Consider the following 16,407-nt stretch of genomic DNA (forward strand, 5'->3'; position numbering starts at 1 on the left):
GACGGGGTTTCACCATGTTGACCAGGATGGTCTCGATCTCTTGACCTTGTGATCCACCCGCCTCGGCCTCCCAAAGTGCTGGGATTACAGGCTTGAGCCACCGCGCCCGGCCTTTTTTTTTTTTTTTTTTTAATGAGACGGAGTTTTGCTTCTGTTGCCCAGGCTGGAGTGCAGTGGTGTGGTCTCAGTTCACTGGAACCTCCGCCTCTGGGGTTCAAGCAATTCTCCTGCCTCAGCCTCCTGAGTTGCTGGAATTACAGGTGCTGGCAACCATGCCTGACTCATTTTTTGGTATTTTTAGTAGAGGCAGAGTTTCACCATGTTAAGTAGCCTGGTCTTGAGCTTCTGACATCAGGTGATCTGCCTGCCACAGCCTCCCAAAGTGCTGGGATTACAGGCGTAAGCCACTACGCCTGGCCCTCTTCTGACTCTTGTCTAGAAGAATATTTTTTCTTCCTTTTAAGAGCTCTCTTTTTTTTTCCAGTAAGTTAATCCTAATAAAATGAACAGAGCCATTCTACTCATGACCAACAATTTTAAGGGATGAGCTAATCATATAAGAGAAAGGAAGCTCATAGTTTTGAATCATTTAAACTAAAAATAATTTTCTTTTTCTACTGCAGTGTGTTTATGATGGGGAAAAATTGAATTAAAAGCACATAATAAGCAAAGATTATATAAATAACAGTTATGTGGTAGTCCTCATAATCAGAACCCATACTGAAATCTGGGTATAGGAGGGTTTATATTAGTGTCCCTACTTTGAGTGTCCTTGAAATTTTTCATCATGAAAAATGTAAAAGACACATAATCCTGTCACCCAGAAGTGATTATTTTTGAGATTTTTTTTTAGACTGTAAAAACCATGTTGTTTATGTCTGAAAAGACCTATAAAATCCATTTCTCAATGACAGGATTATGTGTCTTTTATTTTTATTTTTTCTTTTGAAACAGCCTCTGTTGCCCAGGCTGAAGTGTAGTGGCACAATCTTGGCTCAGTACAACCTCTGCCTCTCAGGTTCAAGGGATTCTCCTGCCTCAGCCTCCCCCGTAGCTGGGACGATAGGCACCTGCCACCACTCCTGGCTAATTTTTGTATTTTTGGTAGAGATGAGGTTTCACCATTTTGTCCAGGATGGTCACTAATTCCTGACCTTGTGATCCACCCGCCTCAGCCTCCCAAAGTGCTGGGATTACAGGCATGAGCCACTGCGCCTGGCCCTTTTTTTTTTTTTTTTTTTTTCTATGAAAAGTTTTTTTAAGTGAAATAAAGCTTTATACATTTTCAGTATAGCAAAATAAACTTCCCTAAGATTTGAGGTGAAATAAAAGAACTAATGTTCTCACTCTCCAAATGAATGTTTTTCAAATTATGCTTAAAGAGGAATTAATTATCTTAAAATGGACTAATTGGGCATTTCTCAAGTTATGGAGAATGAATTTTAAAAGGTTAATGGACAAAATGTTCTCAAGTTGAATTTTTCTTAAAAATTTGGTGCCTACTCAAAAGTGCATGAACAAGTATGAAAATCAAAAGGTATGTCGTAGGGCTTAATTCAAAAGCTCATGTGATCATAGGATTTGAGAGTCTCACTATATAAGCATATTGTAACTGCCCAATGTTCTTCTTGCCCGCTGCCCAGATAGAGCTGATTTATCAATACAGGAGAATTACAATAAGGAGTTTATGTAGAGCTGGCTAAATGGGAGAGCAGAGTTTTATTATTGCTCAAATCAGCAGAGGCTAGGGTTTATCAAGGATCTTTTGGTAGGGTGGGATCTAGGGAATGGTTTGCTACTGATTGGTTGGGGATGTAGTTACAGAGGTGGGGGGGCCACAGGACCAGTTGGAGTCATCCAAACTACCAAAGTCTGTAAAGACATCTTAAGAGGCCTTTTTTTTAGGTTCTACAATAGTGATATTATTTACAGGAGTAATTGGGGAAGTTACAAATTTGTGACTGCCAGAACAATGGCTGGTTAACACTTACCTACATTTTAGCAGAATTCGGGCCCCTCTCATAATCTTAACCTTGTAGTCTTTCATTAGTTTTGCAAAAGTGATTTAGTTTTGGGAAGGGCTATTATCATTCTTGCTTTAAGATTATTCTGTAAACTAAATTTTTTCCAAAGTTAGCTTGGGCTGCATCCAAGAATGACCAAAGGCAGTTTGAAGGTTAAAGGCAAGATGGAGCTGGTTAGGTGAGATCTCTTTCACTGTCATAATTTTCTCACTGTTACAATCTTTGCAAAGGTGATTTCAATATTTTCTGCTAATAAATATGTTTTTAAGTGATTCTACAGAGAGCAGATTATTCCATAAAGAGCATCATGATTTACAGGCACTCTTTCTACCTGCACAATTTTTTTTTTTTTTTTTTTTAGACGGAGTTTTGCTCTTGTTACCCAGGCTGGAGTGCAATGGCGCGATCTCGGCTCACCGCAACCTTCGCCTCCTGGGTTCAGGCAATTCTCCTGCCTCAGCCTCCTGAGTAGCTGGGATTACAGGCACGTGCCACCATGCCCAGCTAATTTTTTGTATTTTTAGTAGAGACGGGGTTTCACCATGTTGACCAGGATGGTCTCGATCTCTTGACCTCGTGATCCACCCGCCTCGGCCTCCCAAAGTGCTGGGATTATAGGCGTGAGCCACCGCGCCCGGCCAACTGCACATTTTTTTTTTAAGACACAAGGTCTCTGGGTGAGTGTGGTTGTTCATGCCTGTAATCCCAGCACTTTGGGAGGCTGAGGTGGGAGAATTACTTGAGCCCAGGAGTTGGACAGCAACCTGGGCAACATAGTAAAACACTGTCTCTATTAAAAAATAAAAAAGAGACAAGGTCTTGCTCTGTCATGTAGCCTGGAATGCATTGTTGGGACTTTGGCTTACTGCAGCCTTGACCTCCTGGGCTTAAGTGATCCTCCCATGTCAGCCTCCTGAATAGTGAGGGCTATGGGCATGCTACATGTCTGGCTAATTAAAACAATTTTTTTTTTTTTTTGTAGAAACAGAGTCTTGCGATATTGTTCATGCTGGTCTCAGACTCCTAGTCTCAAGCAACCCTCCTACCTCAGCCTCCTACAGTGCTGGGATTATAGGCATGAGCACTGTGCCTGGCTTCATCCTAAGCATGTTTGAGAACAAGTGTGGAGAATAGTAGAAAAACCAAAAACAGTGATAAGTACAGTAATAGATGTATGTACGGAGTTTTATGACAGCATGGGGCCTAAGGAAGTTTCAGGAAAAGCGTCTGGGAGAATGTAACACCTGAGCAGAATTTAAAGAATGTGAAGTCTAGGGAATAGCACATACAAAGGTACGGAGACAGAAGAGAGCATGACACTTTGGAGTTGCTGCAGAAATTTCAGAGTGATAGAAGGGAAGGATGTTTGTGAATATATGGATGTTAATGAATTTGCTTAACTAGCCAGGGGTCTTCAAGGAAAGGACATAACATAATGCCGTGCTAAGGAATTTGGGCTTTCCTTTTCTTCTATTTTTTTTTTTTTTTTTTTTGATAAAGGGTCCCTTGCTCAACCTGTTGCCCAGGCTGGAGTGCAAGACATGATCGTGGCTCACTGCAGCCTCAACTTCCTGGACTCAAGCAGTCCTCCTGCATCAACCTCCAGAATGGCACATGCTACCACCCCCAGCTATTTTTTTTTTTTTTTTTTTTACCCAGAGTTCTTTTTATTGTTCATAATGACTTAGGAACTAGTACTTATATAATCTCAAGTTCCTGAGGGGCCAGAGATCCCACCATGCAAAATAGCAAATAGACCCAAGACTCGGGGAGAGGCAGTGAGTGCATCAGAAATGGATGGGTACATCTGATCCCCACACTCAGGGGGCTCAGCTTAGTTAGCAGGAGACCTTCAGATTGAGAAAAAAGGCAAGTCTTTTTTGGCCTCTGATATCTGGGAAGGATGGAGGGAGCACGGGAGGCACAGAAAAGGTGTGTGAATCCTGTCCGGCCCGGACGAGGCTGGAGTTGTGCTGCTGGAGAGCTCCAAGCACTGCTCAGAGTGTCAGTCCCCGCTCCTGGAACAGACGTTTTAGAGCCTCTTCCAGCTGCTGGTTTGTTCCCTGAAGCCCCTTCACCACCTGCGCGGCCCACTGGAAGTATTCCTGGACTCGATGTTCTGACCATCCCTCTGGGGTGCAGCGATTCAGGTCCCTCAGATTGTGCAGCTTGTCTGCCAGCTTCACCAGTTTGGCCCCAGGGCTGCTGTGGGGCGCCTGCTCCACCTGCAGCCGCTTTCTCTCGAGCTTGGGCAGAGTCTTGTCATCTGTTACCTCCTCCACCAGGCACCGCACCTGTGCCCCAAAGTGTAGCTCCACCTCATCCAGGGTGGTGTCTGTGTCCTCCACCGTGTCATGGAGCAGGGCTGCCTGTAACACCACAATGTCAGTGATTCCCGCCTCATGGGTCAGGATCCGAGCCACACCGATGGGGTGGTTGATGTAGGGGGTCCCCTCGGGGTCCTTCCGCCGCTGCTGCCGGTGCTTGCGAGCCGCGAAGTCCGCAGCCTCCAGCAGCTGCGCCGCCTCGGAGCCATTTTTTTTTTTTTTTTTAATAGAGATGCAGTCTTGCTATGTTGCCCAGGCTGGTCTTGAGCCACTGAGCTCAAGTAATCCTCCTGCCCTGGCCTCCCAAAGTGCTGGGATTACAGGCATGAGCCACTGCACCTTGAGGGGTTTGTTTGTATGATAAAAACTTGGTGTTGTGGAGGAGCACAAAGCTACAATCCATTGAACCTCTGCCAGTTAAGATGGTGTTGGCTTAGGTGACATCTGATTATTATCTTGGGAAAGTAACTTCTAGATGGCCTTCCAAGTGGTTTTAAAGTGTATCCTTCTGGCTGGGCGTGGTGGCTCACGCCTGTAATACTTTGGGAGACCAAGGCAGGTGGATCACTTGAGGTCAGGAGTTTGAGACCAGCATGGTCAACATGGTGAAACCCTATGTCTACTAAAAATACAAAAATTAGCCAGGCATGGTGGTGGGTGCTTGTAATTCCAGCTACCTGGGAACCTGAGGTAGGAGAATTGCTTGAACCCAAGAGGTGGAGGTTGCAGTGAGCCAAGATGGACCCACTGCACTGCAGCCTGGGTGACAGAGCAAGACTCCATCTGAAAATAAAATAAATTTTAAAAGTGTATCCTTCTATTGACATTTTTAGGTTGATTATGTATATATTGACTAAATTATGAATTAACTTGTTTATCCAAAAAAATAGTGAAAAGTAAGTCACAGTAAATAAATAGTATCAATCTTATAATTCACTTTTTCTTAAGATGTTTCAGCGAAAAAAGTATAAATATTTGCATTACTATTTTTAACCAATATTATAAAACAATTTCTGAATACTAACATCCTAGCATTCTAAAAGTATTTAAAACTATTATTTTTTTAAAAATAGGAAAACGGACGATGTATTACTAAGCTGGAAAACATGGGGTTTCGAGTCGGACAAGGATTGATAGAAAGGTGAGCAGGTTGGATTTGAAAATTTTCTTGCAGGTAGGTTATAAACAAAGATGGTCCATTTCAAAAGATTGCATAAAACTTGAGATATTTTAATTTTAATTCCTGAATGTTATTTCTTCTCTTTACTTCAAAAATTAAACTTTCTTTTTAGATCCAATGCCATTTTCACTCAGTTATTCAAATTTTATGTTTTAATGTTTGAAGAAAATATATATTTTATGTATTTTAGAATTTTTTCCTGAAACTACTGGTATATTAAAGCAACTGTCTGAAATCTTACTGAATTTGCAACTTAAGATCTGCTAGGTTCTTTAACCTGCATAGAATTTTTAAGTACATAGTATTGAAATACAATAGTCTGTGTTTATGCATGTAATTATCTTTCAACTTATAGATCAATTCTTTTTAATATTTCTTTCTGACTACTTGAACAGTTCAACTCTGATTATATTTTATATAACAATGTCATGATCATGCTCATCTCTTTGTTATTTTGTGATTTTTTTTTATGTGCTAGAGAATTGCACCTGAAATTTTGGCTATAATGTTAGACTAATTTGAGGCCTCATAATTTATATAACGTAATGTGAATCCATTGAGATAGGATCATTTTGCCTAGTGCTTATGACTTTATGAGTGTTAATAAATGTTGAGCTAGGTGTGGTAGCTCATGCCTATAATCCCAGCACTTTGGGAGGCCGAGGTGGGAGAATCACTTGAGCTCAGGAGATTCAGACCAGTTAGGGCAACAAAGTGGGACCCCATCTCTTCCAAAAATACAAAAATTAGCTGGGCATGGTGACATGTGCCTGTGCTCTCAGCTGCTAGGGAGGCTAAGGTGGGAGGATGGCTTGTGCCTGGGAGGTAAATAGAGGTTGCAGTGAGCTGAGATCATGCTACTGCACTCTAGCCTGGGCGACAGAGCCAGACCCTGTCAAAGAAAATTAAAGTTAAAAAACCCAATAAATGTTCGGTGCTGTTCTGGCATTTGATAATTAGTCAATAATTTGTCCCTCTTGCTTTCTTTGGAGGATAAATACTGTATTACTTCTAGTTGATCTTTTTAGGTTTACAAAAGATACTGCAAGGTTCAAGGATGAGTTAGATATCATGAAGTTCATTTGTAAAGATTTTTGGACTACGGTATTCAAGAAACAAATCGACAATCTAAGGACAAATCATCAGGTAATTAACTAAGACCTATACTTTTAAGTCATTTAACTTAATATAAATATCATACTTTAGTGACTTGCTTAAAACCTAAAATAATTTCTGGTTAACTTTGGAATATTTTTTATGGTATTAATAAGTTACTAGTTTTTTTTCTTCTATTAGTGTGAAATGAATAAAGACAAAGGGAGAGTTACCAGTAATGATAGCTGTTTCTTTCACCAAATTATATGCTATGTTAAATTTTTTAAAATAGCAAATGTCAGGATGATAATAGCTTTTAGTATGTGGTTCCTTAGTTATTGTCAGTTGGTGGTAATAATATACAGAACCACAAATATATCACCTTTATGTGTTTAGAATCATTTCTTTTTTTGAAGAAGATAATTTGTATTATTTTAATAATTTTTATATACAGAAAACTCAACAGTGTACCTTTAACCCAGTTTGGTGACAAGTTCTTTAGCCTTTGCCTTTTCCTGGTTTTCAATTCAAGCCACAGAGTTGGGACCCAGGACATTGTCTCCCCAGTGACAGTGGATCTTATCATATCTGTCATTGTAATTGGTTCTAATAGCTTCCACCAGCCGAACCTAAGCTCCTTTGTCTTCTGAGTTAACCTTTGTGAAGGCAACAGTGATACAGGTCTTCTTGTGGACTAGATGTCCCAGTCTTGCCTTCCCCTGATAATGCAGTAAGTGACCCCCATTTTACACGACAAGGCATCAGGAAGACAGACAGCTTGATGGGATCCACATTCTGTGTATTCACCACCAGCTGGGCCTTCTTGTTCTCCTCCAAGGTGGTAACAGTGTTAACTCCTGCTCAGAGGACAAGTGGTCTCTTAGTGGGGGACATCCCATTTGCCTGCAGCTTTTTTTTTTTTTTTTTTTTTTTTGTAGAGATGGGGTTTCACCACGTTGGCCAGGCTGGTCTTGAACTCCTGACCTCAGATGATCTGCCCATCTCAGCCTCCCAAAGTGCTGGGATTACAGGTGTGAGCCACCACGCCTAGCTACCTGCAGCTTTCTTTTCAGCCCGGTCCAATAGCTTCTGCTTCTTTTCTTGCCTTGTCTCTGGTCAGTACTTGTGGGCCAGCATAAGCAGCTGAGTAGCTGTTTGGCAGTGCAGGGCCTGGGTGAACTGGTTAATCGTAGGAGGCACTTTCAGCCACTTATAGAGGATGGCTTTCTGCTGGGGCCATTTCACAAACTAAGTGGGGTTCTTTTTGGGTGGATGTCTTGTCCAATGTCAGAATTCTTAGGCCTTTTTTCAAACGGGATTCCTGCTGCTTCTTGACAGCAAGGGCTGGAGCCACCTTCTTCCCCTTGGCCTTTCCTTTTGGCACCTTGGGTGGGAGGAGGAGATCCTTTATAGTCATTTCTAAGGTCTAATTTATAGAGCATATTTTACTCTTAAATAACTCTTGCCTTGTTATTGCTGTCATATTTTCTATTCTTTTTTTTTTTTTTTTTTTTTTTTTTTGAGATGGAGTTTCGCTCTTGTTACCCAGGCTGGAGTGCAATGGCACGATCTCGGCTCACCGCAACCTCCGCCTCCCGGGTTCAGGCAATTCTCCTGCCTCAGCCTCCTGAGTCGCTGGGATTACAGGCACGTGCCACCATGCCCAGCTAATTTTTTGTATTTTTAGTAGAGACGGGGTTTCACCATGTTGACCAGGATGGTCTCGATCTCTTGACCTCGTGATCCACCCGCCTCGGCCTCCCACAGTGCTGGGATTACAGGCTTGAGCCACCGCGCCCGGCCTATATTTTCTATTCTTAAAAGATTTTCTTACTATAAAACTAATGGATTACATAGAAAGCTATTTATTTATTAAAAATTGAAAAAGGAGACAGGATCTCACTGTGTTGCCCAGGCTGATCTCAAGCTCCTGGACTCAAGTAATTCTTTGGCCTCAGTCTCTTGCATAGCTGGGTTTATAGGCATGTACCACCACTCCTAGCTTCGTTAGATTTTATTTTATAAACTTCAAGGAAATAGAGTAGATTTGGAATTTGATTAAGTAAAAAAATTAAAGAGAATAGGATTATTTATTAGTTATTAGTTAATTAGAGACAGAGTCTCAGTGTGTTGCCCACGCTGGTCTTACACTCCTGGGCTCAAGGGATCCTCCTGCCTTGGCCTCCCAGAGTGCTGGGATTATAGGTATGAACCCCTGTGCCTGGCCTAGGATTCATTTTATACCAACTTTAGCTTGGAAATACTTGAATTGCTAATTCAAGGAAATGACTCTTGTTTTTGACTTTCTAGACATGATTTATTATTATATATCAGCTGGCTGGACAAGGTGGCTCATACCTAGAATTGCAGCATTTTGGGAGGCTGAGGCATAAGGATTGCTCGGGCTCAGGAGTTGGAGACCAGACTGAGCAACATACTTTGACCCTGTTTCTACAAAAAAAAAATAATTAAAAAAATTCACCGAGCACATTGGCAGAATCCTGAGGTTTCAGCTGCATGGGAGGAATTCAAGGATACATTGACCTACTGCACTTTCACCTGGATAACAAAGCACTATTCTGTCTCTTAAAGAAATAAGGCCTGGTGTGGCGGCTCACCTCTGTAATCCCAGCACACTGTGAGGCTGAGGCAGGTGGATCACCTGAGGTTAGGAGTTTGAGACCAGTCTGGCCAACATGGTGGAACCCTGTCTACTAAAAATACAAAAATTAGCCATGTGTGGTGGCGCACGCTTATAGTCCCAGCCACTCGGAAGGCTGAGGCAGGAGAATTGCTTGAACCTTGGAGGTGGAGCTTGCAGTGAGCCTAGATCATGCCACTGTACTCTAGCGTGGGCGACAGAGCAAGATTCTGTCTCAAAAAAATTAAAAATAAAAATCAGGCATGGTGACTCATACCTATAATCCCAGCATATTGGGAGGCTGAGGCAGGAGGATCACTTGAGCCCAGGTGTCAGGCATCTGTGATCCCAGCTACTTGGGAGGCTGAGGCAGGAGAATTGCTTGAGCCTGGGAGGCGGAGGTTGCAGTGATCGAGTCACTGCACTTCAGCCTGGGTGACAGATCAAGACTGTTTAAAAAAAAAAAATTAATAAAACTAGGCAGATGTGGTGGTATGCACTTGTGGTCCCAACTACTCAGGAGGCTGAGATAAGAGAATTGCTGAATTGCTCAAACACCCAGGTGTTTGAGGGAGCAGTGAGCTGTGATTGTACTACCACACTCCAGCCTAGGCAACAGAGCGAGAGCTCATCTCTAAATAAATGAATAAACAAAGAGCTTATTTCACGTGGATGTATATTAATGATTCCATTGTACTAGACTATTAGTTTTTAAGGATAGGGACTATTTTTCCTACAGTTTTTGTATCTTTAGTGTATAAAACTGTTCAGTAAATATTAGTGTTATGAAAATACTGAGCTCACAACTCTTCAGTGTGAACATTGCAAAATTCCTTCATTTAAACAAAATTTGACCAGGCTGGGCATGTGGGCTCATGCCTGTAATCCCAGCGCTTTGGAAGGTCAAGTGGGCAGATTGCTTGAGTCCAGGAGTTTGAGACCAGCCTGGGCAACATGCAAAGCCCCATCGCTACAAAAAATATAAAAATTAGCAGAGCATGGTGATGCACACCTGTAGTCCCAGCTACTTGGGAGGCTGAGGTGGGAGGATTGATTGAGCCTGGGAGTTGGAGGCTACAGTGAGCTGTGACTGTGCCACTGCATTCTATCCTGGGCAACCAGAGGAGACCCTGTCTCCAAAGAACAGAAAAAGAAAATCGACCAATAGGAAGGAGACTTTTAATAACTTTAAAAAAACACATAGTTTCATAAGAAATAAAATGATTTGCCAGGCATGGTGCCTGTAATCCCAGCACTTTGGGAAGGTGAGGCAGGTGGATCGTGAGGTCAGGAGTTTGTGACCAGCCTGACCAACATGGTGAAACTCTGTCTCTACTAAAAATGCAAAAATTAACCTGGGGTGGTGCTGCATGCCTGTAATCCCAGCTACTTGGGAGACTGAGGTAGGCGAATCGCTTGAACCAGGGAGGCTGGAGGTTGCGGTGAGCCGAGGGAGTGTCATTGTACTCCAGCCAGGGTGACAGATTGGGACTCCATCTCAAAAAATAGTAATAATAATAATAATAATTTTAAGGACTACTAGTTACATTGACTTTGGATGTTTTTCTATTTTTGGAACAGGGCATCTATGTTCTTCAGGACAACAAATTTCGCCTGCTTACTCAGATGTCTGCTGGAAAACAGTATTTAGAACATGCATCTAAGGTATTTAATGGAATAGAAGGTTGGGGTTTCTGTTAATAGTAGGACTACAGGTAAAAGTTCAATGCTAATCATAACAGACTATTGAACTTAAAATATATTTTAAGTGTTCTTTTTTGTTTAAAGAGTTTTCTGTGAAATGAGAGACATGTCACAATAACATTAATCTTTAGCTAAATAAATAGGCTTACAGTAGCCAATTAAAGAAACACTGGCCGGGCATGGTAGCTCACGCCTGTAATCCCAGCACTTTGGAAGGCCCAGGCAGGTGGATTACCTGAGGTTAGGAGTTTAAGACCAGCTTGGCCAACATGGTGAAACCTCATCTCTACTAAAAATACTAAAATTAGGTTAGCGTGGTGGTGAGCGCCTGCAATCCCAGCTACTCCGGAGGCTGAGGCAGGAGAATCCTTTTAACCTGGGAGGCAGAGGTTGCAGTGAGTTGAGATCGCGCCATCATCGCACTCCAGCCTGGGCTACAAGAGCGAAACTCCATCTCAAAAAAAAAAAAAAAGAGAGAAACACTCTTACTAAATGATAGTGAAATGTAGATGTATGGTAGATTACTTTTTTTTTTTTTTTTTTTTTTTTTTTAAAAAAAATTTTTCTGTGTCATCCAGGCTGGAGTGTAGTGAATGGTACGATCATGGCTTATCTTGACCTTGACCTCCTGGGCTCAAGCGATCCTCTTACCTCAGTCACTCAAGGAGCTGGGACTGCATGTGTGGGCCACCATGGCTGGCTAATTTTTTTAAAACGTTTTGTAGAGATGGGATCCCACAATCTCTTCAAATCCTGGGCTCAAATGATCATCCCACCTCAGCCTTCCAAAGTGTTGGGATTATAGGTATGAGACACTGCATCCGGCCTGATTGCTTATTTTCTGTATTTTTGGAGTATACAGCCTCTAATTTTATGGTTAATGTGTATATTTTCCTTTTTTTTTTGAGACGGAGTCTCGCCCTGTCACCCAGGCTGGAGTACAATGGCGTGATCTCAGCTCACTGCAACCTCCACCTCCCAGGTTCAAGTGATTCTCCTGCCTCAGCCTCTTAAGTAGCTGGGATTACAGGCATACACCACCCCACCTAGCTAATTTTTTGTATCTTTAGTGGAGATGAGGTTTCACCGTGTTGGCTAGGCTGGTCTCAAACTCCTGACCTTGTGATCCACCTGCCTCGGCCTCCCAAAGTTCTGGGATTACAGACGTGAGCCACCGTGCCTGGCATATTTTCTCTTTTTTTACTAACATCTCACTTTAATATTTCTGGTTCTCACTTAACTTTTTGGGATCTTGGTTTCTTCAGCTGTGAAAAGAGTAAGTTGGACCATTTCACTGATTTCTAACTATTTTGAGTTATGGACATCCTTGAGAATTGGAACACCTTTCCCTATAAATACACGTATATACATGGTTTTTCTTTTCTTTTTTTTTTTTTTTTTTTTTTTTAGTTGGGGTATCACAGCAAAATGGTTTTTATTTTCATAGGGGTTACAGGTTCCCAGATTAAGAACTCTTGGGACAAACAATCTTTAAGGCCTGTTCTCTTCCAGCTTAAAATTTCATGACTCAGATCTAATTCCTTAATAGTACTCATTTATGTATATTAATTATGAGATATTTAATGTTATTCATAGATAATGTATATTGAACACGCAATGTAGATGTGGGTAATCAAAAACTCCTTTAAGTACTGATTTTTCAGTCCAGTTCTTGTCATGATTTTTGGGGCTGTAGCTCAGCCCTTTTCCCTTTCTTTGTGTCTGTGTGACATGGTTTCTCAACATCCAAGCTGTTGATATTTTTAACCAGATAATTCTTTGTTGTGGCAAGCTATAAGTCTTAAACAAGTCCAGATTCTTGGTTGTAAATAGAGGAAGGAAACTCTGCTTGTAAGCTAACACAATTGATAAGCTCTAAAAATAGGCAATAACCAGGGGAGGTTAAGGCAGCTAGTTGGATAGCCAAGTCACTCCACAGGATGAGTCCAGTTAGAATCCTGCAGGCAGCATGGACTGTTGACACAAACTACCTTTACTGCCTCCAGAAGTAATTCTGATCTGTTTCTGGCTTGTTTTTGTCACTCTAGATTCACTGTCCTGGATTACTTAATTGGCTGAGTCTAAGTCTTTTTTTGTTTGTTTGTTTTGAGACAGAGTTTTGCACTTATTGCCCAGGCTGGAGTGCAATGGCACGATCTTGGCTCACTGCAACCTCCATCTCCTGGGTTCAAGTGATTCTCCTGCCTCAGCCTCCCGAGTAGCTGGGATTACAGGCGTGTACTACCTCGCCTGGCTAATTTTATATTTTTAGTAGAGACAGGGTTTCTCCATGTTGGTCAGGCTGGTCTCGAACTCCTGACCTCAGGTGATCCACCTGCCCTCCCAAAGTGCTCGGATTACAGGCGGGAGCCATGGCGCCCAGCTTCCTTGGCTGAGCTTCTTAAGTCATTATGTTCATGCTCCCCAGAAACTTCTAGGGAGCTGGAAAATCTAACAATATTTTTCAGTAATTTGAATAGTTCCTCCAAAGTCCTTTTTTTAAAACAGGAATGACTTACTGATAATAAATCATGTCATGTTGTATTTTTCAGTAGCTTTACTATTTTAGTAAATCCTTACTATTTTAATGATTTTTTTTTTCCTTTTAGTATTTAGCATTTACATGTGGCTTAATCAGAGGTGGCTTATCAAACTTGGGAATAAAAAGTATTGTAACAGCCGAAGTGTCTTCAATGCCTGCTTGTAAGTTGAATTCACGTTTCTTACAAATATTTCAGTAATTTGTTTTCAGGTCTGTTTGATTTTTGTTTGTTTGTTTTTGTTTTAACTGAGAGGAAATTTAAAATGCTGAAACTTTCATTTTAGTTTTATCAGTGTAACATTTAGTGTAGTAATATGTTGCATACCATATTCATATTCAGTAATTTTTGAATTAATAATGGACTAAAATCCAAATTTATAAGACAGTTTAGGGGATGATTTATAACTTTTTTAAAGTCAGATATTCTTTTTTATAGAAGATATTCTAAATATGTATACCTGTATAAATATGATTTATGACTTTTTAAAATTCAGGTATATGTATTCAGAATAATATCTTTTGAATGTGTATACCTGTATAAATTTGGATTTATAAGACAATTTAAGGGATGTAATGTTTTAAGATAGCAAATTTCCCTAGAACGTTGAAAATGCCTCCTAGATTCAAGCGATTCTCCTGCCTCAGCCTCCTGAGTAGCTGGGATTACAGGCGCACGCCACGACACCTGGCTAATTTTTGTGTTTTTATGATGGGGTTTCACCATGTTGGTCGGGCTGGTGAAAATGCTATTTTTAAACAATTGTTTAGGACATATCTATTACATGAAGCTAAGTAAAACCAAATAGTCTTTTTTAAATTAATTAATTAATTATTTTTTTTTTAGAGACGGGATTTTGCCATATTGGCCAGGCTGGTCTTGAACTCCTGACCTCCTGTGATCCACCCGCCTTGAATTACAGGCGTGAGCCACTGTGCCTGGCCCCAAATAGTCTTTTATCACTAAATGTCTCCCTAAATGCCTCCCTAAAGATTTTTTCACTAGAGCTACCAACCAAGAAAAAAAAATGGGCTTGAGCCTCATTGCATTTCCTTTCCATTTACAATGATCATTAGCAGTGAAATATTGTACCCAAATGTAGGAATAATAAAGAGAAACAAAAGTGCCTACTCACAAACTAGATAATCATCCCATTAAATAGGATGACTTTATTGAATATTATGAAGAATGTGAAAAGGTTGACATAGTATGTTTCTTGATTGAAACTATTTCCTATATGGAAAATAAAATTGATGTTTAGAATTGTTTTCCTTGTATCTAAAATTAAAGAATTATTATTATTATTCTTTTTTAGGCAAATTTCAGGTGATGATACAGAAGCTGTAGAACATACTGAAATGCAAGGCTTCAACAGTGTAAAGAGATAAATTATTCATGTATAAAGTATTTCAAGTAGTGATGATTTAATTACATTGTTTGATGTTTGTACAGGAGTAAGCATGTATTTTTACCAGTTTACACAGATCAGCTCAAAGGAGATAAAGGGACATTCTGCCATGACATACATTTAACCAAAACTATTCAAAATGAAAACCTGATTTCAGAAAACGAGACACCAAGATGTAGGACTCTTATTTTAAACCTTTTTATTTGGTTAGAGTGTTAATGTATTTGGCTGTAGATAGGCAAAGTTCAGGGTTTGTTGAATTTGCTTGAGAGAAAAGTATGTACCAACAGAATAATTTGTGATAAAAATGAACAAATTTTGATAAAGCATGAATGTTTTATTTTAAAAAGCAAACATACTAAATTTTTTATTTTACTGCTTATAATTTATTAAGAATTTTTACACCTGTATAAGGATTTTGTATATACATTGTGTGTGTATATATATAAACACATATATGACTGCCTAAATTGTTTAGAAATTTAATTTTGTTTTAATAGGTTTCATTCCTCAGAGCTCCATTAATGTAATCAAAATGAAATATAGGTTAGTTTAAATGTGAATTCAGTGACTCTAGGGCCAAAGAATATTAGGTATGTTTGGAAGGAATTTTTGTATTTATTCCTGTTACAGTTTTGACCTTCAACTTCTCTCCCCATGCATGGACATCCTGGTCTAATATCTTTATTCCCTTCTTTACTCTTTTACCTGAACAGAGAGGTGGATAATTGGATTAGTAATTCTTTTTCTTTTTCTTTTTTTTTTTTTTTTTTTTTTTTTTGAGATGGAGTCTTGCTCTGTTGCCAGGTTGGCATACAGTGGTTCAGTCTTGGCTCACTGCAACCTCTGCCTCCCAGGTTCAAGTGATTCTCCAGCCTCAACCTTCCAAGTAGCTGGCATCACAGGCACCTGCCACCATGCCCAGCTAATTCTTATATTTTTAGTAGAGACGGGGTTTCACTGTGTTGGTCAGGTTGGTCTTGAACTCCTGACCTCGTGATCCACCCGCCTCGGTCTCCCAAAGTGCTGGAATTACAGGCGTGAGCCACCGCTCCCTGCCCTTGGATTAGTCATTCTGACATTCTTTGGACTATATTATCTTAGTGGTTTGGGGTCAGTGCTCATTGGATATATCTTTCTTACCACCTCTTCCACATACTTTCTCTTACTTAAATTATCTGGCATAAGCAGATATCCCCAGCTTTTGTTAGAACTTTGCATGTTGATTATAAAAACTGTACTTTGTTTCCCATTTATTTATTACCCTTTTGCATGTGTTTGTGTGACAGAGAACTCTGCAGAAGGGGGTGACTGACACACCAAACACGATGTTTTATTGGGTACTCTGCCATAGAAATGGCTGATTAAGAAGATTAAATAAACCAAACATTATATTAAAAACATGAAATAAGAACTATAAAAATTTACTTTAGGATATTAAAGAAAACTCAGGGCCGGGTGTGGTGGCTCATGCCTGTAATCCAAGCA

General features: G+C 40.4%; 1 protein-coding gene and 1 pseudogene across 2 annotated transcripts; one reads left to right on the forward strand and one right to left on the reverse strand.

Annotated features, from left to right (window-relative positions):
- Positions 1 to 3,674: 3,674 nt before the first annotated feature.
- Positions 3,675 to 4,561, reverse strand: LOC116526343 (annotated as a pseudogene). The gene has a single exon (XR_004258107.1). The product of XR_004258107.1 is annotated as a guanosine-3',5'-bis(diphosphate) 3'-pyrophosphohydrolase MESH1 pseudogene (transcript).
- A 713-nt stretch (positions 4,562 to 5,274) lies between these two features.
- TRAPPC6B (trafficking protein particle complex 6B) lies at positions 5,275 to 15,416 on the forward strand. Its single transcript, XM_032242496.1, has 5 exons — positions 5,275 to 5,492; positions 6,560 to 6,677; positions 10,849 to 10,932; positions 13,581 to 13,674; positions 14,827 to 15,416. The coding sequence occupies exons 1-5, from the start codon at positions 5,458 to 5,460 to the stop codon at positions 14,856 to 14,858; spliced, it is 363 nt and encodes a 120-aa protein (XP_032098387.1). The 5' UTR covers positions 5,275 to 5,457; the 3' UTR covers positions 14,859 to 15,416.
- Positions 15,417 to 16,407: the final 991 nt, after the last annotated feature.

The sequence above is a fragment of the Sapajus apella genome, unplaced genomic scaffold, assembly GCF_009761245.1.
Source record: "Sapajus apella isolate SASKATOON/1434 unplaced genomic scaffold, GSC_monkey_1.0 scaffold50, whole genome shotgun sequence".
Classification (NCBI taxonomy): domain Eukaryota; kingdom Metazoa; phylum Chordata; class Mammalia; order Primates; family Cebidae; genus Sapajus; species Sapajus apella.

Excerpts from the sequence above, each read along its gene's own strand:
- TRAPPC6B (XM_032242496.1), top strand. The coding sequence starts at position 5,458 with ATGGGGTTTCGAGTCGGACAAGGATTGATAGAAAG. Across the intron at positions 5,493-6,559 it reads GGACAAGGATTGATAGAAAG|GTTTACAAAAGATACTGCAA; the intron begins GTGAGCAGGTTG and ends TGATCTTTTTAG. Across the intron at positions 6,678-10,848 it reads ATCTAAGGACAAATCATCAG|GGCATCTATGTTCTTCAGGA; the intron begins GTAATTAACTAA and ends TTTTTGGAACAG.